At 38.8% G+C, this 24038-nt stretch overlaps 1 protein-coding gene across 7 annotated transcripts in view; it reads right to left on the bottom strand.

Moving 5' to 3' along the window:
- The window catches only part of LOC128700474 (protein abrupt), a 411962-nt gene that overhangs the window by 284246 nt on the left and 103678 nt on the right, over nucleotides 1-24038 (bottom strand). For 3 of the 7 annotated variants that reach the window (XM_070086919.1, XM_070086920.1, XM_070086921.1), the window contains exons 7-8: nucleotides 6237-6641; nucleotides 5367-5507 (exon numbers count right to left, since the gene is read on the bottom strand). The exons of 3 other annotated variants lie outside the window; for them this stretch is intronic. In XM_070086919.1, the coding sequence (XP_069943020.1) occupies nucleotides 6259-6641 (383 nt within the window). In that variant the 3' untranslated portion in view covers nucleotides 5367-5507; nucleotides 6237-6258. Of the gene's footprint in view, nucleotides 5508-6236; nucleotides 6642-24038 lie in introns of all 7 variants that reach the window. One more of the 7 variants, XM_070086923.1, reaches the window with a different exon arrangement.

The following is a 24038-nucleotide window of genomic DNA, read 5'->3' on the forward strand; positions in this document are numbered from 1 at the left end:
AACTAAATTACTGTCATGGTGTAGATACAAACCTATAGTGAATCTCAACGTAGCGATTTAATCATCTAAAAATTACGAAAAAATTTAATTCAACCAAATATTCATAAAACACATGCCTCATTATGAAAAAGTACTGTACATAGTAAATATTAAAAATTTATAATAACTTCAAGAATTTAAAGACGTGTAATTTTGAAGAATATACCATACTATAATTTATCAATTTAACGTATTGCCAATAAGTTCCTTGTACAGCTGAGCTTCTATTTACCACCATTTAACTAATGGCAGCCAAATATATACTTTTGGGGTGGGACCAGCTGCTTAACATGTAGAACTAAGCAAGTGAGTCTGTAGTTATCAATAATACAAGGGTTCAGTAAGCCCCTGAGTTATTCCTGCCACCACCATAGTATTACATGCAATCACATGACCGCTTTCTTGCATGTGTGGCACTTACCTGACCATAAACAATGCAATAATTATTATGGGTTCTAACAAACAACTGATTACAGCCTTAATGTGCACTTGCAATTATCTAAGATACTCAACATTCAAAAGCTCAAAGAGCAAAATCACTCGTTATTTCAAAATAAGTGCCACACCCTTTCTCCCCAAATCCATTCCTGTATCTGTACATTATTTATTTAAAGCTACCTATGGCCATTAATAATAATGCAGATGGCACAGCCATCACCTCAAGCCTGTATATTCTAATGACAAAAGGTGATCATTAACCTCATCCTCAACTCCATCCTTTTTTTAAATCTTCTTCCTCCCTTCTGTTTCTAATCCTCCCTCAACTTAGTTTTACATATTTCATTTCTCAAATAAGCACAAGTGTTAACTTTTAAAAGTAAGTATAACCTCTTCGTACATTTAAGGTCATGGTGTGCCCTACATCAGGTTCAGTCTTATTACATTTCCTCCATCACAATACCTTCATGTCATGGTATTTTCACCAACACAAAATGAAATATGCTGCATTTATTTGTAGTGTTGTTTTAATTATGCTCCAACATAAATTATTCCACATCAGAATTTAATAAATCAGTCACGTTATGTAAATAAGGGTCTAGGGTGGAGGGAACACACTGTTCACTTGTTACCAGGAATGTGCATATGAAGATTGTAGAAAGTTCAACTGTACTATACATAAAGGAATTACTGTAATTAAAAAGTGTAATTATGTATACAGTGTTTTGCTGTTATAAAACAATTTCTGTATTAAAAATCTGAGGCATGTGTAACAAACTAATTGGTGCAAACTTAGTGACAGAAATATATCTCATAAATGTATCTTCTCTGGTGTAATTTAAAAAAAATGCCAAGAGCTAGTAATGACCTACCAAACTGTAACATCCCCACTCATCTCTCAAAATGCAGATACTACTGCACTTCCCACCTCCAGAACTCTTGTCTAATTAGCCAGTTTCCCTCAGTCCCTTTCTAGATATCACCATACTCACACTCAAATTGCAAGTCATATTTCTCCACTAATTTTGACTTATCACACTCGCACATGCTTGTTGGATGCTCAAGTCCCTACCTCCCAAGCCTTCCTTCACAACATACATTAGACCAAAAGTGGAATATAATGAACAACAGTGGTAGAGTGAACACCAAAATATGTTAAGATAAAAAGTACCGAAACAAGCTACAAAATGGCTCCTAGAATTAAAATATATGAGCTACAAAGGAAGGCTGTAAGCATTGGAAATGCCAGCTTTGGCTGTTAGGAGAAAAACAAAAGACATAACTGAGCATAAAATTACAAATAGACTTAATATTATTAACAAGGTGGATTTCCCATCACTGTTAACAGGAAGGAAAGTATGAAAGAAAAAAAAAAAGGGGGGGGGGGGGATAGCTATAAACTAAGACAGGGAGATGCTGAAAGGATACCAGAAAGTTCTTTGCAAAGAGTGGTAAACAATGGAATGGGTTACAAGAGGTAGTTAATGCTACAACTACTAGAAACTTAAAAAAAATTACAAAAGACCAAAGTCTGAAGACAACATTGTGAGCTTAGCTCTGCTTCATTAGCTATAAATCGGTAAAAACTCCTTCGTACTTTCTAGTTTCACTTTCTTAACTTGGTGAGGGTTCTATACCAGCCCTGCAGTTTTTTGTCTACATTTCTGAATGTCATTGTTATATTCATAAGCTTAGCAAGTCTTATGTTATTCTGTGTGCACTTCATTCTGTGTGCACTTCAGAGGACAGATTTAGGTTAATGGGTGTTCACTCATATTTTTTAAATGTCTCAGTGAGCTTGCTGTCTTCCCCATCTTACCCAGACGTTACACTAGCTTCAGTTGCCATTTTCAACTTCGATTTTGCTTGGATTAATTTTACCAGCCATTTATTTCACCATTCCTGGAGTCTGCTCAAGCCACATCTTACATTATGATACTGAATATTTTTGTGAGGTAATCTAATAAGCCAGCAGAAGATCTAGGTCACATTACCAAAAGCTCTTTGTGGATTTCATGTGAGGACTTTCCCCATTTCTCCTGACAAACAATATTTAATACCCTTTTCCCTACCCTTTCCTTTAGCAGCCTTCTTTTATCCTCTTCATTCTTGATTCTCAATATTTTGGCATCATCCTTGAGAATGATCAATCCACATTTTTATCATCATCAATATCCAAGTAAAGTGAAGGTAAGACCTGAGCAATCCTACAATTAACCACTATAATACCTGTATCTTGTCCTGGCCCAACCCTTTGGAACAGACAATTTACATATCTACCTCCAAGACATTATAATCATATCTCCACTGTTCCTTCAAGCCTGCAGTGTTGAGAGGTTCTGCTCTCCAGTCTGTCTTCACTAATCTGGTCTTTAACTTCAGTAACTAGCTTGGTAGGAAATCTCTGGACACTTAAGCTTTATTATGTCATGTCTGAGGAGGTACAGACTATGCTGGTGCTACAAATTTCAACAATAGCCACACTTTCATGTACTGTACATTATCTAGAAGACATCCCTATCAAAGTTCCTAAGGCTTAGTCTTATGGTTGCCAATGCTGTGTATGCTGGTGATGTTTTGCTTCCTTTCTGGAGAAGACACTTGTCTTCCATGCTTTCTACCTTATCAGGATTAGACTTGCAGCCTCTCCATGTCATCCTGTAATTTTGTGTCGTGTGCCTGAACCAATAGTAGCAAGATCAAGTGTTCCCATAAATAGTGAATACACGTACATTAAAATATTACCAGTACCAGTGTGGCATCTTTTGCTTTTTATGTGGGGGTTGGACACCTACTACTGCATCGTATTGTATGCATTATAATTTTTATGGGGACGGGGAAGAGTGACCCGCAAGTTAGTGGAATAACTGTCCAAAAAAAAAAAGAAAAAAAAAAAAAGTAGTTCATTACATTATTAAGACCTGACTCTGGAGAAATTTTCATATTTCCATGATAAACAAATAGCCATCACCATAAGCTACCATGGGAGAACCAATACCAGAAGTCACTCTTGTATATATTATACATCATGACCATCAAGAATTAGTGGGAAAACCAAAAGTAGTAGTCCTTATTTGCAACATCTCTAGCATTAAGATCCATTGAAGAAAGCATCAGAAGCATAAAGGTTCACAAAGAAGAGATTACAATTAAAAGGACCACTACAAATCACCCTCTTTGGCATGTAGGGTCACTACAGTCAAACAAATACCATGAGTTACTAGACCTACCCTCTCCGGCACCAGGATTCCTAAGGATAAAGTCACTAGCACCAGGAGCCATTATAGATACCACGAACAGCACTTGGAACAAATACAGAAAACATAAATAATTAGGAACAATATTCACTGTCATTATAACATAACTTCCACACAAAATAACTAACATTATCAACCCCATATCATGTCACACACATCACCCCTCCCCCCAAAACACACACACACACACACACACACACACACACACACACACACACACACACACACACACACACACACACACACACACACACACACACACAAAATGTTCAATCCCTAAGCTCTTCCTTGTTAAAAATTAAGAAGTGTATTGATCATCACTATGCTGAGACATTCCCTATAGTGTAGAAGGAGCAGTACTGTTTAGCTGGATATAAAAGAGCAACATTTGTAATAGGAGAAAACCCCAGTAAACACTAACACTTTCTTATTTTGTTGAGGTATTTTAAAATTGACAAACAACAGCTACCTCTATGGTAATACATGTGAACATACTGATTAAATATTGTCGTAGCCTTTGGAAGACATAGAAGTTATGAATAAGTGGCACAGTATCTTTGCACTCAAGAGACAATGTGATTTTTTTTCTACTTTGTACACAAATGTTGTATGTATATTAAAACACTTTAAAATGTGGGTTTTCCTATCATCACATCATCTCAAACTTACACAAACTGGATGTGCAAGATCTTGATTGCCTGATGCTTCTGAAAACAATGTGTTACTTATTTCCCAATCAGCAGCAAATAAAGAAAAGTTTTTTTTTTTGGCACAAATTAGGTACAGAGGAAATGTAGGTGTAAAAAGACTTTCCCAAGTCACACTGGGATAAAATGGAGAGGTTCAATCTAAAGCATTTCAAGAATTTTATGTATTGCTAACGTCTCAAGTCTGAGTGAGAATGAGCATTACATACATTTCTTGCAGTTTCATCAGTTACCCTATACAAGTGATAAAGCTCCACATATTCCATACAGTACAAACATTCTAGATACTCTGACCATCCACTCACCAATGAACCAACACATTACCAATACTCAAGCGGGCCATGGTTCCTTGTATGCCATCCAAAGCTGTGACATTTAAGTAATGATACTGTATATACCTTTCTAACTTAGGCCTATATGTATTGTAAATGTTGAGCACTTATGTTATTACTTTATGCCTGAGAATGAAAACTGAGGGCATTGTAAAGACTCTGCCAGCTCTTAAAAGCTGAATACCTATGTAAAATATGATCAGCCTCTTTGGAGAAAAATGTATCAGGTCAGCCATTTAAAAACCTTACATAAAATCATTTTTATTATATACTTTATTTCTTGACCTGTGAACAAAGGTAGCAAGACACTTTTAACAGGTTTAAAATAGCTGACCCAAATACGCTTATTGATATGTTTCTGCAGAGTCTAGAGCAGTAGGGCCCGACTCCTCCTGCCCTTGAACACATGCAGTGACGAGTGGACTGCTACTCGGACGTTGTGTCCTTAGCTCCCTGATCATTTTCATCATTCACATACTTCTCCATGGTGTAGTTGCGATTTCGTTTAAGAGGAGCCCCATGATGGGTCACCTGGTGGCGCCGCAGGTACCACTTGTTTTTACACTTTTTGTGGCACAAGTCACACTCCACCCCCTCACCCTTGGTGTGAATATTGATAATGTGCTGTTTCAGATTGAATTTGTTGCTGAAGACGCGGTTACATATTGGACAGATGCCTGGCTGCCGGCTGTTCCAAAGCTTGGGAACGCATGCCCGCACCAGATATTCAGCGTCTGCAAGGGAAGAAGAAATGTCCTCTCAGTATGGCTGTCTCTTGGGACATCCCAGTCCACTTAGCTTACTTAGGGAATTAGAGCTATCAGGATTCTTTGACCAGGGAACAACAGGTGGACAGGTGGATTTTTGTTTTGGCTAAATCAGCTAGATGCAACTCCAGCCAATATCCCATGCTTCATTTCATTCCTTACCATTACATTTCTTATTTCAGCCAATTACCTCCTGAAATTAACATTAATAATTTTTAGCAGATCAACTACTGTATTATTCTTAATGTTCTAATTTTATAGTCAAGTTAATCAAGAGGTGACAAAAGAATAAGGAATCTATCTTGCAGAACACGAGTAGAGCAATGAAAAAACTGCTATAAGTCTACGAGAACACTACTTGGACAGAGTCATGCTTAGCAATAAGAGTCTTCACTACATGCTACCTCTTACTCAAGGCTCACAAATGGCAACCTGTTGTCATATTGGACCATTTTTTAACAATTTAGCCATGAAATCTATTTTTTTTATTATTAAGCATGGTACTTGTGTTTTCAGGATCTTAACCATTAAATATTTCGTCCATGTCCACCTGTTGTTGAATTTATCTGTCAAAAATTAATTACTGACAGGACATTTTTCTAATACAAATATTACGAATGATTTATTACAGCCTTTGTACTACACTTTGTCTAAATCATCCATAAATGAATCCCAAACGTCAACTGCAGAACATACTAGAGTGATTTTGAAGGGGAATTCAGCACATGCGATCCATTTGTTTCTTAGTGAAGACCTCTTGAGGTTGGGATGTCTCCATCTGGTGGGGAGTAGGAGTGAGTGCCAAGCCAAAGTTCTTTCTTAAATCATTGGCAGCATGCTGGTTGGTCAAGGGCTTGCTAGACTTGGGCTCAGCTGGGCCTTTGGAGCGTCGCAGGGGAGCACCATGGGCAGTCACATGGTGTTTGCGCAAGTACCACTTGTTCTTGACCACCTTATGGCACAATTCACACTCAATCCCCTCCCCTACTGTGTGCACGTTCACAATGTGTTGTTTCAGGTTAAACGAATTACTGAAAGTTTTCCAGCAAAACGGACAGAGGCGGGGTTGCATGCAGCGCCACCTTTGGCGAGCGGGGGCATCTGGAACAGAGCAAAACATGGCATTAACCTGGGCCCTTAGTGTGCTGCTGCCAAATGCCCCCACTCAGCCAAGTGCTCACGGGTCTTTCTGATAATCATGTCAATGCTCTTCATAAAATCTCTTCAATTTACTGTGCTTCACATCATTGCTACAAAGATGACCAAAAAAAAAAAAAAAAAAAAATGAAAATTAATTGTCCTTCCTTGGTCCATTAAGCTGTGTTCCACGTATACAGTATATGATTTGTTTCAAACCATATAGTTGATAATTTAATTATTAATCACATTCAACATAAAGCACTTTAAAAAATGTAACTGGTCCTGTGACACAGGGATGAAAGAGATAAGGTCAAAGAAGTTACTACAGTACTGTACTTACAAAAACAAACCTTACTGCATAAGCTTTAACGAATCAATCATTTAAAAAAAAAAAACTTGCTTACTGCTTCCTATTACTTGTGACCAGTAACAATGGTCTAATGAATAATTCCAAGTTTCAAAAGTTTTATAGCTGTTTATGCTTATGCAGTTCAGTCTCTAACAATGAAATGAAGCCCCAATCATCAAACAATCTACTAGAAATGCCAACATTCATCTAAAAAAAATTCTGAAAGTTATGATATAAAACAAGATTCTAAACATGCATATTTAAATGACTAAGATTTATATACTGTAGATAAATTTTCTTTTAAAAAATACAATTCACAAAAATTATTATACTGATATACAGTAACAATCATTTTTGGGTATTCGGTGAACTTTGCTATTTCTAGTATTTTCATTTTGAGCACACAATAAATAACTTTAAATATTCTATGTAACATATGAAAGCTTTTCCACATAGTGAAGAGTACGGTACTTATATCGTAGAAATGTTGAAACTGAGCAGTGGTATTCCATGCATTTTTTTTTAGTAAATACGTACGTATAGTGTAACAAAATCCAGGGGGATGAAATGGCATACTGCTAACAAGTATTATTATATCAATGGTACCATACAATACTAATAAGTTAATAAGACACATGTGCAACACCTGGGTATCTTTATTTTGAAGACATTTTGCCAACCAGTGGCTTTTTCAATTCAATATAGAGATTGTAATGAACTAAACTAAAAAGGCCACTCATCTGTACATAACTTTTGTAGTGAAATGAAAAAGTCACTAGTTAGCAAAAAATTTTCAAAGCAAATAGTATACACAGGTGTTGCACATTTGTCTGATGATCACATTGGTGATAAGCCTGAATTAGAAAACACAAGACACAAAACAAGCTATTATTGGGACAATGTTTCAATCTGTGCAGAACTTAATGAGGTCATGACTTGATAAAGTTCTACACACAGAAAAACTTTGTTTCAATGAAACCAGGTCTTGCAACTTTTGCCTATCTTAAGCAAAAACCAAAGATAAGTACAACTGTCATTGCAAGCATGTCTGTAGAGTTGGCATTCATTGCATCATCTTGGAATGAAACTCTCCATATACCAGTAACCACAATGCTTTTTTGAAAAAGCTTTAAACTCTAACCGATACAAACACCACTTTTACCCTTCAAACAAGTGTAAATGCATCGTTGAAAAAACTAACACACTTGCGCATGCACACACACACACACACACACACACAAACTTATGTGCACACACACTGAACATTGCATGAAATACTGTATTATCAGTTACCAGTTTAGCCATTCTGGGGTGTATTTCATTTAGCCATTCTGGGATGTATTTCACTGACGTTTAATGATCTCAATTAATTTTAACCTGGTCTACGATAAGTTGGACAAGATTACCATTAGGCAAAGTTAACATATTGGTAGCAAAGGATCATTTAATGCAAGAATTTTCTGCTACTGGTGTGTGTATTTCCACCTGTCAGCTTTTGCCACTGTCTACCTACAAGTAATCTAAATGCCATTACTGTAAAGAATAAGTGTTACAAAAGCATGTCTGGAATAATTCACAACAACACGCTGTACACTTGGAAAAAAGAGACTTGACATATTTTGACCCATCCTGGACCATTATCAAGTCACAGTTGAATAAGAAAACCCAAGACCAGAAGGCAGGTTGAGAAGAAAAAGAAAAAGAAGAAAAAGAAAAAAAAAGAGGAGGAGAAGGAGAAGATGGAGAAGAAGAAATAATAATAATAAGAAGTTCCCTTGGAGCATGTAGAAACAAGCCTCAGTGCACCCCTGACAGTGAAGTGATGAGATAACATAAAATAAGAAGTGACATTTGATGAGCATCAGCCCTCGCTTTGTTTTCGCAGGTACACAAACATGTCTGTCTTTCTATTTGTCTGTCTGTCAGGCTTCCTGTCTGTCTATCCATCTAGCTCTCTGTCTCAGAGAGAGCCACAAGACTGTGTCATCACGTCATCACGTTTACTCATATCTTCAAGCAGAGTACAGCACTTTGTCTGGATTTTTTGGGTTATCCAAAGTAATTTACACTATGCATACTTGTATTTATGTGTATCTATGAAACAGAGATAGACAGAGACAGATAGAAAGAGACTGAGACAGACAAAGACAGAGACAGATAAAGACAGACAAACGGAGATAAAGCCAGACCGCCATCAGCCGACCAGCCATGCAGCTGGCCAGCCAGCCACGCAGCCGGCCAGCCAGCCACGCAGCCGGCCAGCCAGCCTGCTGAACAAGTACAGTATTACGTTCCAGAATTGTTTCTCTTTACTTAGGGCATAGGTTATAAGACATTCACACTTACTACTGTGCAATCTACATCTACAGGACCTTAACCCTTTGACTGTCGAAAGGCCCAATCCTGAAGTGTCTCCTGGTGTCGCAAAATATTCGAAAAAGTAAAATTATTTTTTCTTATGAAAATGTTAAGATTATTTTTGTGATTGTTTTAGTCCAAAAAAAAAAAATTCTTCCCATCAGCACTTACTCAGATATAGAGGCATGAAGTTTGCAGAAAATGAGCCGCATATGGCAACAGCGGCGACTGCCGCTCACCCGGTAAGCTTTGGTTTACCTGTATTTGAAGGTTTTTTTTTTTTCACTATTTTGTTTTTTCACATAACTTATGTGGCCTGTGAGACCAAAGTAAGGTGCAATGTACATATATACACTCGTTGTATGCAACACAATAAGCACACAAACATAATTATCAATATATTGTTTACAAAACTTGTTTACAAAAACAATACAAAAATTTTTTTATTACTATTGTTCTATAATATATATACCAATATACAGTCACTGGACATATTCCTAGAAGTTCTGCAGCTTGTGTAACTCTTTGAAACATGGTGTCATACACAAAGGTGTTTTACACTCCTCACACATAAAACCAGTGTGTGTGCATTTTTGTGAAAGTTTTTTTTTATGTGCAAAGACAAAACACCTCGTCTGAGCAGTTTTCTTCAAAGTATTAGCAGGCAGTTGTGTTATGTAGTTATCCTAGGCATCATTCCTTCCTGCATTCCTTTCCTTCATTCCTTTCCTGCATTCCTTTCCTTCATTCCTTTCCTGCATTCCTTTCCTTCATTCCTTTCCTGCATTCCTTTCCTTCATTCCTTTCCTTCATTCCTTTCCTACCTCTCTTCCTACATTCCTTCATCTGTCCTTCCTTACTTTTTTCCTTCCTTTCATCTCGTCCTTCCTTCATTCCTGCCTTCCCTTCTTGCTTCTGGTTTCTATAATATATATACACATATATAGTCACTAGATACTTTCATACAACTGCTATTATCTCCATTCAGCAAGCTTGTCTTGTGTGCGAGTGTGTGGCTTATAATTGTTTTGAGTCAGGATTCGGCAGCTGTCAAAATTACATATTGTCTCATTACTCACCCCCCCTACCGCCTGTCAAAACAATGGGGTCGGATGCTGCTTCCCCTCCATTCTATCTAATTATCTTTCTCCCTCATTCTATCTCTTTCAATCTGTCTCTCTTTCTATCTGTCTGTCTATCTCTGTCTCACAGGTACACACAAATACAAGTATACATAGTGTAAATTACCTAGGCTAACCCAAAAAATCCAGACAAAGTGCTATACTCTGCTTGAAGATGTGAGTAAACGTGATGATGATGCAGTCTAATGGCTCTCTCTGAGACAGAGAGCTAGATGGATAGACAGGGAGCTTGGCAGACAGACAAATAGACAGACAGAAATGTTAGTGTACCAGCAAAAACAAAGGGAGGGGGATGGTCATCTAATCTTTTCTTATCAGCTGCACCCTCCCCCACCCTCGTTTACGCTCATCAAACGTCAGCTCTTATCAGATGTTATCTCCCTTTATCTTGTCACTGTCATGGGGTGAAATATTTTTCGTGCTTCAAGGGAACATATTATTACATATTATTATTATTACGTATTATTATTATTGTTCTTCCTATTCTTCCTCCTTCCTCCTCCTCCTCCTCCAACTTCTTCCTCCTCCTTCCTCCTCCTCCTCCTCCTTCCTCCTCCTCCTCCTCCCTCCTCCTCCATTGCTTTTGGTCTCAAACTCCTGGAAATCATGAAATTGATCTTCACTGACACTTCCATCTGTGTTAGAGCATCACTTGGGAAGAGTCCCAGATTTGCTGGGGAGTCACATATTTCTTACCGCTAGACATGCTGAAAAAGGAGGACTGAAATGGCATTCCCACAATGCACCACTGGCTCCCCGATTTTTTTTATATGGTGCACACTGACCATGAAGACCCATTCTCTCACATGTGGGCCTACCAGCTTTCTCCTGCTTGGTTTGAAGCCACTAGAATTTATGCATATAGATACGTCAAACACGGTATCTCCTATGACGTATATATACGACTGCGACAGTCAAGGGGTTAAATTCCGATATTAACTTTGACCTAAAATGCTGTTTTGATAGTTGTGACAGGACCCACAGACAACACCAGACACAAACATCTCTACGACATTCCCCGTGTCCGACTAAACCTTTACAAAAATTCAATGCATGTCAAAGGCCATAAAATCTGGAACACCCTACCTGAAAACTCTAGAACTGCAGACACATTCATCACCTTCAAAACTACCGTTAGAAAACATCTTATCTCCCTGGTCCACCCCGTCACCTAACTACAGAAAAACCACCTGGTGGTTCACACTTACACTTTCACTCACTCAGCCATTTGACTATAAACACAGAAATACGAATCTTAATCTTAAAATAATGATTCCTAACTAGTCATAAGTTTGCCTGTGATACTCCAATATAGAAACTATGTACGTATTGTGCCAAAACAAAAAGCATTCACATTGGTAAACTCACAAACTAGTATTTAGTAACTTAGTATTTAGTCAACTTACTCCATAATTTGTAATAATTTAGGGTTAAGAATTAATCTAAGTTTGCTCGAAATGCCTAGCCATTAACATGACTCACGAAATCGTAATGACACGATTGCAAACAAACCATACCACGGGCGGGGATAGAACTCTCTGATCACGGGTTCTATCCCCGCCCGTGGTATGGTTTTTTTATACCTAGCCATGCTAGGTGTCCTAGTGGCCCCCTCTGTAATTAGTATTTTATTACATGTAAACCACACAATAACCAAAATCTGTAAACCCAGCATTGTAATCCTTATAGAGAATAAACTTGATTGATTGATTGATTGATTCTGAAAGGGTGTTGCACAAATATTGCACATGGGTTATTATCAAGGTTTTTTTATATTTCCTCAACCACTTATGACCACATCCACCTCAAAGCCATTAAACTCAGGGTCAACATCACTTTCCTCTTAAAATGGGAGAGTTAACACTACGTGAAATCAGTGAATACCAGGTGTTTGCCGTGCTGTTTGCTCTAGCTGGCGCTCATTTGAACTGTTTCTCCCATAAGGTGCTAAATGGTTCCAGATTTTTTAATACAGTGCACAGTGAGTGTTAACCCCTTCAGAGGCCAAGGCCAAAATCTGAAGTGGTGCTCCAGTGTCCAAGAAACTTTGAAAAAAAAAAAAAAAATTTTTTTCTTACAGAATTAAAGAGCATATTTTTGTGAAGGTAATAAGACAAAAAAAAAATTCTGATCAGTACTTACCGAGATACAGTGCCAAGAAGTTTGTCAAAAATGATGTGGTGGCAGCAACATCAACGAATTCCACATACGCGCATTACATTATTTTGCGGTTTTTACATTTTTTTCTTTTCTTTTCCAATTTTTTTCTATTCCTACTAACATTTGGGGCCTGAGAGACCAATACTGTATATAATGTATATATATAAACTCACTGTATTGAACACAATAACCGCACTAAAGTTATTATCATATTATTGTTTACCACTGTCATTTATTTCAATAAACATGCACAAATCTTGTATAATACTAATGTTCTATCATATATTTACATATTTACAATCACTGGACATGGTTTTAGAACTGCTGGAGCTTGTGGAACTCCTTGAAACAAGGCACCATGCACAGAGGCACCTTACATTCCTCACACATAAACCGAGTGTCTTTGCGTCTTTGTTGCCGTCGTTTTGTTTGTGCACAGACGATGCATCTCTTCTGAGCAAATTTCTTCTGAGTTGAAGGAAGCTGTATTATGAAATGATCACCTTCCCTCCTCAAACGCTTGGGTATATCCTGAGGAATTCGAGGACCTTGTTGTATAGCAGGTGTTGTTACCTGGCACTTCATTATGAGTTGTCTGACAACAGTAAAAAGGGAAGGGGGGTTTTTGAAATTTGGATTTTTTCCCTTCTTTTTAGAAAAAGCTTAAACACTAAAGGGGGGAAATGTTTTTTTTAAAAAAAAGAAATAAATTTTTCCCCCAAAAGTAAAACTCTTTTTCCCGGGGGGTTAAGTTTTTTACTGTGGTGAATTTTTTCCTTTTTAAGAGTGTTCAAAATAAAAATTTTAATTTTTTTTAAAAAAAATAAAAAGTTTATTCAATAAACACAATGAACCTTCGAAATTTCCGTTTATTTGGCCCTTTTTAAAGGGGGGCAAATTTTGGGGAAATCCAATTTTGGGGCCCCCAAATTGGGGGAGGGGCAAAAAAATTGGGGGTTTTTGTGCCAATAATAAAATTTTCAAAGGAAAAAGCTATAAGGTTTGTTGTGGAAAAAGGTTGTGGCTGGGGTGGGCTGGGGGTGGCGTGCTTTGTCCTTTAATGGGCCAGCGGGGGGGGTGGGGCCCAGGCGTTTTCTTTTGGGGACAGAATCTTGCTGCAGAGGAGGAGGAAGAGAGATGGAAGAAGGTGCCTTCTTCATAAATTAAGGCGATTTTTGAAATGTGGGGTAAGATGGAAAGATTTATGGAGAAACATCACCCTGACAAGGCTGTTGCAAGCCATGTTGGCAACATGTACAGTGAAAGTCTTGGCCCATTTTAGGGAAGTGTTAAAGAGACACCAGAAACAGAGCTCTCTGGACAGTTATTTTGCTAGACAGGCCTCCAGTGACTCTCAAGGTGGTCCTAGTGGCATTAAGAAACAGAGAAGAGAAGTAACCCCAGAAAAGCAATTGGTACCTGAGGTGTTGATGGAAGGGGATTCCCCTTCCAAACTGTAAATAATCCAATCTTTCTCCTCCTCCAGTCTTCCATACACTAAGAAGAATCGCCAATAAAGGTAAGTGTTATGCTGTTAATGTTTCATTCATCATGTGTCATTGTATTGTTTATGTACTACATCTATATTTCATGTAAAAAATTTTTTGTTTTAGTACTTCTGGGTGTCAGGAACGGATTAATTGTATTTACATTATTTCTTATGGGGAAAATTGATTCAAAAATCGTAAATTTCGATAACAGTAACACTTCCAGGAACGGATTAATTACGATAAATGAGGGACCACTGTATTATATTCGAAGAATTATAACAGTCAAAAAAAAAAAAAAATTTTTTTTGAGGTCTGAGGAATACAATCCTATTTTTCCGTAAGTTCTGGAAATCATTGGTGCGCAGTTTTCAGGAACACAACCCACATAAATTATGAATGCCCACTGTACATTAATCTTCATTAGTTTTTACCAAATTAATCTTATAGAGAGACTGACCAAGAAGCATAGAATTAATATTACCACTGATTTACAGCTATTTCGGCAGTGGTAGCCACCCAGCTGCTCACACATACTTAACATGCTCTCCAAGATATGCCATTATGTACCCCAAATGACACTACTTAAACTATACCACTCTCTAATTTATCCTTACTTCATCTATGATATTTGTCACCCAAAACCATTAATAACTCAACAAAAAGCTACTGTGCAGATTATCTCCCATTTCTGTGCCAGACAACACCTGCCCCCCCCTCCTCCCTCTTCAAGAGTCTGAACTTAATATATAAAATATGCAATCATATTGCTGTGGTTATTATATACAGAGAGAAGATTAAACTCCAACATAAACCCTCCTCCTGAAACTTTTCCTTGATAGCTGCAACAGAACACACAGGCACAACACAAGTTGTCCAACTCACCCTATGCAAAAACACAATACACATCAAAGGCCCTAAGGTCTGAAATGCACTGCTTGAACCAGCAGAAGGTCCTGTCTGCCAATCAATTTAGAGCAATTGTTAAAAATCATCTCATCTTCCTAACATAACTTAACCAACACAATGCTATATCAAACAAAACCAGTTCATCCAACTCCATCCTCGTTCTTTCAGTCTTCCTCAAACTCTAGAAAATTGTTTACTCATTTTGTTACATTACAATTCTATGAAAGCCTAATAAACTTCCTGTTTCTTCATCTCTCATAATCGTTCCATAGTCTGAAGACACAGAGCCAGTTTGAAACTGCTTAAGAAATTCCAATTAACTTAAGATCACTAAATCAGTTTAAAGTATTAATGTATTCTTAAAACCACTATTTTCATTTAGTTACTGTTCTTTTTTTGTATTAATGTATACTTAATTAAAACTGTACTATTTTCTTTTGGCTACCTCTCTCTTTTGCATTAATGCATACTTATTTAGCTATCTCAATTTTTCTATTAATGCATGCTTAAAATTGTGCCACTGTTCACTTAGCTACCTCACTTTTTGTACATTAAAAAAAAAAAAACTATGTAGTGTGTAAGCACTATTATTAGTCTGCCCAAAATGCACCACATGCTAGTGGCATTCTTTGTGCTTAACAATATTTTATTATGCGTAAAATACATTTTGTATACTGCAGAAAGTAATAAAGGTGTTTGTATGTTTGTTTGCTCCATGGGCAAGTCATGAGACCTTCTGCAACATAATCACTCATTCACCCTCTCATACCCACTCATTTACCCTCTCCCTTCTTAAAGCTCCAGACACTTACAGTAGGTGCTGCACTGTATTACAGATTTATTCTGTTCAATTAACAGATATATATTCATCTTTGCAAGTGAAAATTAACTAAAATTAGGTGTGGAATATTATGGCTCAGGAATGAATCTGTAATTATAACACAGTTTCTATAGGACAACAGGCTCTCAAGTACTGAACAATCTGGACAGAAACTGGAAACAGAAATGGAAACAATTACAGTGGACCCCCGGTATTCGATGGCATCGGTATTCGATAAATCCGGTATTCGATGCATTTTAACACAAAAATTTTGCCTCGGTATCCGATTGAAAACCCGGTATTCGATACGATTCGTACGAGACGTGTCCACGTGTGGCCTGAACTGCCCTGTGTGTGCCAGTGTTTACAAGCTAGCCAGTGTGCGCGCATCTAAGGATACATTCGGTACATTCTGTATTATCACCGTTTTTGGTGCTTGTTTCTGCAAAATAAGTCACCATGGGCCCCAAGAAAGCTTCTAGTGCCAACCCTGTGGTATAAAGGGTGAGAATTAGTATGGAAATTAAGAAAGTTTTTGAAGGGTTTGGGGCTAACCCTGAGAAGCCTATGCTAGTTGTGGAATCCATTGTGCCTACTTCAAAAATTAAGGAAATGTGTGCACAGTGGGTTGAACTGCAAACCTTTATGGATGAAAATCACCCTAACACAGCTATTGCAAGCCGTGCTGGTGACTATTACAATGACAATGTTGTGGCCCATTTTAGACAAATCATAAAGGAACGGGAGGTACAGAGCTCTATGGACAGATTTGTTGTGCGACAGAGGTCCAGTGACTCTCAAGCTGGTCCTAGTGGCATTAAAAGAAGAAGGGAAGTAACCCCAGAAAAGGACTTGCTACCTCAAGTCCTAATGGAAGGGGATTCCCCTTCTAAACACTAACACCATCCACACTCTTCCCTCCTCCCATCCCATCAATCATCACCAGATCTTCAATAAAGATAAGTGTCATGTAACTGTGCATGTCTTCTTCAGTTTGTGTGTATTAAAATTAATATTTCATGTGGTAAAATTTTTTTTTCATACTTTTGGGTGTCTTGCACGGATTAATTTGATTTCCATTATTTCTTATGGGGAAAACTGATTCGCTTTTTGATATTTTCAGTATTCGATGAGCTCTCAGGAATGGATTAATATCGAATACCAGGGGTCCACTGTATTCCCAATAAAAGGTCAGGTAGACCCCTTTGCATGAACTCTGGCAAAGCCAGAACCTTCACACAACTCACCTGAGTTAGTCCCACCTTTCACCATGTCACAGATATCCTTAATAGTGTAATAGTGGAGGATCAGCTGGTGTATGGTGCCCCAACCACTTGCCCAGCAGGCGTATAAATCGAGGACAAGCATTCAAGGAAGAAAACAAGGAAAATTCACCACCAATGCGAAGGGGCAGAGTCAGGCATCTGAACTTCACTAAGACTGACATAGAAATCTTGTTCTGTCTTTGTAACAGTATGTGCTCATTATTACTACTGAATTCTAAGGGTCATGACAGCCCAAGGTCAATGTTGAGTTGAATTAAGGATCACATTTTTGGGGACAGAAGAGTTATAGTGTTAATGGATTTAACCCTCTCAGGGTCCGTCCCGTAGATCTACAGCTTTGAAGCCAGGGTCTAAACCATAGATTTACACCATGAGCTCAGCTCACTCAGATAACCTGTGAGTGGTAAATTTGGGCCTAGATATGAGAGAATAAATCAATGTGGTAAGTGTGCACCAAATAAAACAAATCCTGCAGCATGCAGTGCATAACGAGATAAAAAAAAACTGGAACAGTAATTTTGGATTAAAACAGCGAATTGAGAGAAGGCCTGAGCTTGTTACCACCTGCAGCTCACAAGACTGCCATCCCCACGAGCACCTTTGAGGCGGGGTAGATGGCAGATCAGAGGCCTAGCTTCTCCCTACGAGCCCCGTGAGGGCGGGGAATGTGGCTAGGCCTGGGGACAGTTGGTCCCAAAGATGAGGGGGTACTTGTGCCTCCTCCCATGGGAAACTTATGTCTCAAGATACTCCCCTGATAGGGAGCCAAGGCTGGGTCACCACTACTTGGAAAAGACCCGGGCCGGGAGAATACTGGCGAATAAAAAAAAAAAAAAAAGCAGCGAATTTGCGGTGTTTTTTCATATGTTTCTTACAGTTGTGTTCGTTTTTTCTTGGTCTCATTTGATAGAATGGAATACACCTACCATCCGACTTACGACCAAGCTTGGTTCCGACCAACCGGTCGTAAGTCAAAATGGACGTAAGTCGAACCTTTGAAAATTGCCAACATATTGGGTAGGGCATAATGTCAAAACTTTCCTATATAAACTACCTACATAATACTGTAATGTAATGTACAATCATTATTTCATTCTTTTTACCATAATTTACTTCTGTTGTTATATTTTAATTATTTATGTACTGTATATAATGTACACATTGTAGTGAACTGTATTGTAAATTTTACAACGCATACAGTATCATATGTTACTGTTATCTTTGTGTATTGTCGACACAGTGGAATGGGAGAATACCACTGGTAGTGTCATCCTGCCAGAATGTAATATAACCTGTACCCTAAGTAAAGAGAAACAACTCTGGAACATGTGTAATACGTACCATACCACGGGCGGGATTGAACCCACGGTCAGAGAGTCTCAAAACTCCAGACCGTCGCGTTAGCCACTGGACCAGCTAGCCACAATAAGATTCGTCCAACTAGGTATATTTCTACACCATAGGAAGGTTAGCATAGGCACCACTGTGACCACAAATGCAAGTTTTTATAGACAAATCTCCAGCTAGTGTGGCCGTGACGAACTCTAGCTCAAGTCCCCTCAATGCCGTCAACATGACTCACGAAATCGTCATGACACGATTGCAAACAAACTGGTCCAGTGACTAACGCGACGGTCTGGAGTTTTGAGCCTCTCTGACCGCAGGTTCAATCCCGTCCGTGGTATGGTTTGTTTGCAATCGTGTCATTACGATTTCGTGAGTCATGTGTAATACGTATCCGGCTGGGTGGCCGGGTCTGTGGTTGGCCGGGTGGGAGGGTGGGTGGCTGGACGGGTGGGTGGCCGGGTGGGTGGGTGGTTGGCTGACTGGCTGACAGGATGTGGCTGTCTCTCTGTATCTCTCTTTTTTTCATATTTGTTAATTTATATGTTATGTAGCATGTTTATTATATAATTTTGAAAAAAATCATAGATGGATTAAGCAAAATGTCTTTACATATTAACGTTTTATATACATTTAATGCGCCTCAGTGATTATTATTATTAATATGGCATCTTCAAGACCAAGTACACTCTTAATGAGTGTCTCTGAGACAGACAAGCAGACACACAGGTAGACAGAAAGACAGACACACAAGTAGACATAAAGACACACACAGGTAGACAAAGACACACAGGTAGACAGAAAGACACACACACAGATAGACAAAGACACAGACACACAGGTAGACAGAAAGACAGACAGGTAGACAAAGACACACAGGTAGACAGACACACAGGTAGACAGAAAGACACACAGGGAGACAGAGACAGACACAGGTAGACAGAAAGACACAGGCAGACAGAAAGACACAGGTAGACAGAAAGACACACACAGGTAGACAGAGACACACACAGGTAGACAGAAAGACACACAGGTAGATAGAAAGACACACAGGTAGACAGATACACAGGTAGACATAGACACACAGGTAGACATAGATACACAGGTAGACATAGACACACAGGTAAACAGAAAGACACAGGTAGACAGAAAGACACACAGGTAGACAGAAAGACATGCAGGTAGACAAAGACACACAGGTAGACAGACACACAGGTAGACAGACAGACATACAGGTAGACAGAAAGACACACAGGTAGACAGACACACTGGTAGACAGACACACTGGTAGACAGATAGACAGACACAGATACAGGCAGACAGATACAGACAGGTTTATGTGCAACAGTGAAAACAAATAGAGAGTTCGAGAGTAAGAGCCTTTCTTGCCACAATCTCCAGTGCAAGATTCAGACTTCATCTTAGGGGCCATGGTGAAATTTACTGTCCAGTTAGTACAGTTAATACAGTATCATGCTGGTGATAGGGCAGGGTAACTCAAACTGATGTAACTCAAATTGCATGACTCACTGCCGCCGCGAGTATTGTCAAACATTGTACCGTGGTGTGCATCAGCCGGCCCAGCCCAGCTGCCAGACACACGGTCGTAAGTCAAGTGGACGTATGTCGAGTAGGTTGTAAGTCGGATGGTAGGTGTATATATTACAAAAACAGAGATGATTTTGATTAGTTTTAGTACAGTGGAACCTCAAAAATCGAACGTATCACATATCGAACATTTCGAAAAAGACCATTTTTCGGACAAACTGTGTCCCTATTATCGAACGCGCCCCTATTTTCGGACCACCGGGTACGGGACCTGTCCACTGGCCCACTCTGTCCGCGTCCCCACGGACAGAGCAGTCTAGCTTTGTTTATGCTTGAGTGAACACTAACCTGAGATCTCATTCACACATTTTACGATTATTTAATTGTGTTTAGTGCTTGTGGGGCTGTGAAATAAGCTGCCATGGGCCCAAAGAAACTTACTAGTGGTACCCCTGTGGTAAAGAAAATGAGAAACACCATAGATGTGAAGAAAGAAATAATACAGAAGTATGAGATTGGAGCGAGACCTGTTGAGCTTGTCAGGATGTACAGAGGACTGTGGACAGTTATTTTGTGAGACAGAAACAGACGACTGTGGACAGTTATTTTGTGAGACAGAAACAGACGACTGTGGACAGTTATTTAGTGAGACAGAAACAGACGACTGTGGAGTTATTTTGTGAGACACAGACAATTGTGGACAGTTATTTTGTGAGACAGAAACAGACAACTGTGGACAGTTATTTTGTGAGACAGAAACAGATGACTGTAGAGTTATTTTGTGAGACAGAAACAGACAACTGTGGAGTTATTTTGTGAGACGAATAGACGATTGTGGACAGTTATTTTGTGGGACAGAAACAGACAACTGTGGAGTTATTTTGAGGCAAACAGACGATTGTGTTCAGTTATTTTGTGGGACAGAAACAGACAACTGTGGAGTTATTTTGTGAGACGAATAGACGATTGTGGACAGTTATTTTGTGAGACAAACAGACAGCTGTGGACAGTTATTTTGTGAGACAAAAACAGACGACTGTGGAGTTATTTTGTGAGACAGAAACAGACGACTGTGGAGTTATTTTGTGAGACAGAAACAGACGACTGTGGAGTTATTTTGTGAGACAGAAACAGATGACTGTGGAGTTATTTTGTGAGACAGAAACAGACGACTGTGGAGTTATTTTGTGAGACAGAAACAGATGACTGTGGAGTTATTTTGTGAGACAAACAGACGATTGTGGACAGTTATTTTGTGAGACAGAAACAGACAACTGTGGACAGTTATTTTGTGAGACAGAAACAGACGCCTGTGGAGTTATTTTGTAAGACAAACAGACGATTGTGGACAGTTATTTTGTGAGACAGAAACAGACAACTGTGGAGTTATTTTGTGAGACAAACAGATGATTGTGGACAGTTATTTTGTGAGACAGACAACTGTGGAGAGTTATTTTGTGAGACAGAAACAGACGACTGTGGATAGTTATTTTGTGAGACAGAAACAGAGGACTGTTTGTGAGACAGAAACAGAGGACTGTAGACAGTTATTTTATCAATTGAATATGCAGAATGGGTGTCATCTCGGGGAGGATAAAACTCTAGCACTGGCAACCCCATCCCGATGGAGGAAAACTAAATTAAAGTTAAAATGATACTTGAGGTTTTCCCAATCCCTTTCGTAATGGGAAAAATCAAAGGGATCCCGACGAGTACGGAGAAGAGAGTAAGGACGGAGGTTTGTCGAGTCTGTCACATTAGTCGGGCTAAATCAATTACATACAACCTTTGATCTAAATCGATTTTTTAATGACCAGTACAAACCCCAACCTTATACTTATTACCAGTGATATTTTCAACTCCCCGAATGACCAACAAATTTTTTGACGCTTTATTGAGACATTTTTTAAATTAGTGCATAACCTGAATACTTTGTTTTTTGGATGGCTTTTTTTGAGGGTTTTGATTTGTAAATTTGTTTATTTAAGTGTTTCAGGATTTTTTAAAAACACTTTGAGCTGCTGGCCGGGGGAAACTTCAGGGTTTAATTTGTGATTAGAAATAACAACTCATACAAATTATCTCCACCGAAACTAAATGTGGAGGTTATAGAAACTTTTTGTAAAGAATTTTAGAACTGACATAAAACCACCCCGTTCACTTTTGGGGATTGATAGGGCTCAAGCAGGGGCATTTTTATTGTTCCCCCAACCCCATTGTCAGGATGATGAGGCTGGGGGGATTTGAGATCGTAAAGGTAAAAAATTTTCAAGAACCTTACAAAACCACTCTTTATCTTTTAAAGGATTAGGGTATCCCTTCAGAAAATCCCTTTTTTAAACACTTTTTAGCTACTGTCTCCAGTCTTATTTTTAAAACTAACCACAAAATTGTGAAATGGTTCCCATAACAAATTTTGTTCCTGGAGGAACATTGAAATTAGAAAAAATTTAGCAAACCCCCTTTCCCCCAGGGTTCGCAGAGGGATACACTTGAGGGGATTGGCCATTAGTTTCCCTTTATGTTCGCAGACACAATTTTAACTAAAGAAAAGTTGCCAAACGGGGCCCAAAAAGTATTTAATCGGTTGTTTTATAACGACCCTCCAGGTGTAACACGGGACATGGGGAATAGTTTTAAGGGCCCATTCACGTGATGTAAATTACTAACGGATACTTTTTGGGAACCAACCCGGCTTAAAACAAATCTTTTCAGGACAAATTTAGAGGGGTGTTTTAAGTCAGAATAAGATCTTCCGGGGAGCGGGAACCCAATCAAGAAACGGGATCGTTTTTTCTTACTGAGGAATGAAAAACCGGGGAGGAGCCCTCCGGAAAAATTAAACCCTATAACACGAATATGGGCAAGGGAGAACAACTATATCCAAATAACAAGAAAAGAAAAACACGGGAACAATGCGAACAATTGAGTCCCAAAAGGAACGGGGATCGCATAAACTTACTACAAACGTTTAAAAGGGAAGTTACAAAAAAACTTTTAATGACTGAAGCAACAGTTTTATAGAGTGAAACATATAAGTGAACAGTATTTAGATAAGGCTAAAGAGGTCTTTGTGGCATTAATGGATTTGGAAAAGGCGTATGACAGGGTGGATAGGGGGGCAATGTGGCAGATGTTGCAAGTGTATGGTGTAGGAGGTAGGTTACTGAAAGCAGTGAAGAGTTTTTACGAGGATAGTGAGGCTCAAGTTAGAGTATGTAGGAAAGAGGGAAATTTTTTCCCAGTAAAAGTAGGCCTTAGACAAGGATGTGTGATGTCACCGTGGTTGTTTAATATATTTATAGATGGGGTTGTAAGAGAAGTAAATGCGAGGGTCTTGGCAAGAGGCGTGGAGTTAAAAGATAAAGAATCACACACAAAGTGGGAGTTGTCACAGCTGCTCTTTGCTGATGACACTGTGCTCTTGGGAGATTCTGAAGAGAAGTTGCAGAGATTGGTGGATGAATTTGGTAGGGTGTGCAAAAGAAGAAAATTGAAAGTGAATACAGGAAAGAGTAAGGTTATGAGGATAACAAAAAGATTAGGTGATGAAAGATTGGATATCAGATTGGAGGGAGAGAGTATGGAGGAGGTGAATGTATTCAGATATTTGGGAGTGGATGTGTCAGCGGATGGGTCTATGAAAGATGAGGTGAATCATAGAATTGATGAGGGGAAAAGGGTGAGTGGTGCACTTAGGAGTCTGTGGAGACAAAGAACTTTGTCCTTGGAGGCAAAGAGGGGAATGTATGAGAGTATAGTTTTACCAACGCTCTTATATGGGTGTGAAGCATGGGTGATGAATGTTGCAGCGAGGAGAAGGCTGGAGGCAGTGGAGATGTCATGTCTGAGAGCAATGTGTGGTGTGAATATAATGCAGAGAATTCGTAGTTTGGAAGTTAGGAGGAGGTGCGGGATTACCAAAACTGTTGTCCAGAGGGCTGAGGAAGGGTTG

Source organism: Cherax quadricarinatus, chromosome 20 (genome assembly GCF_038502225.1).
Source record: "Cherax quadricarinatus isolate ZL_2023a chromosome 20, ASM3850222v1, whole genome shotgun sequence".
NCBI lineage: Eukaryota > Metazoa > Arthropoda > Malacostraca > Decapoda > Parastacidae > Cherax > Cherax quadricarinatus.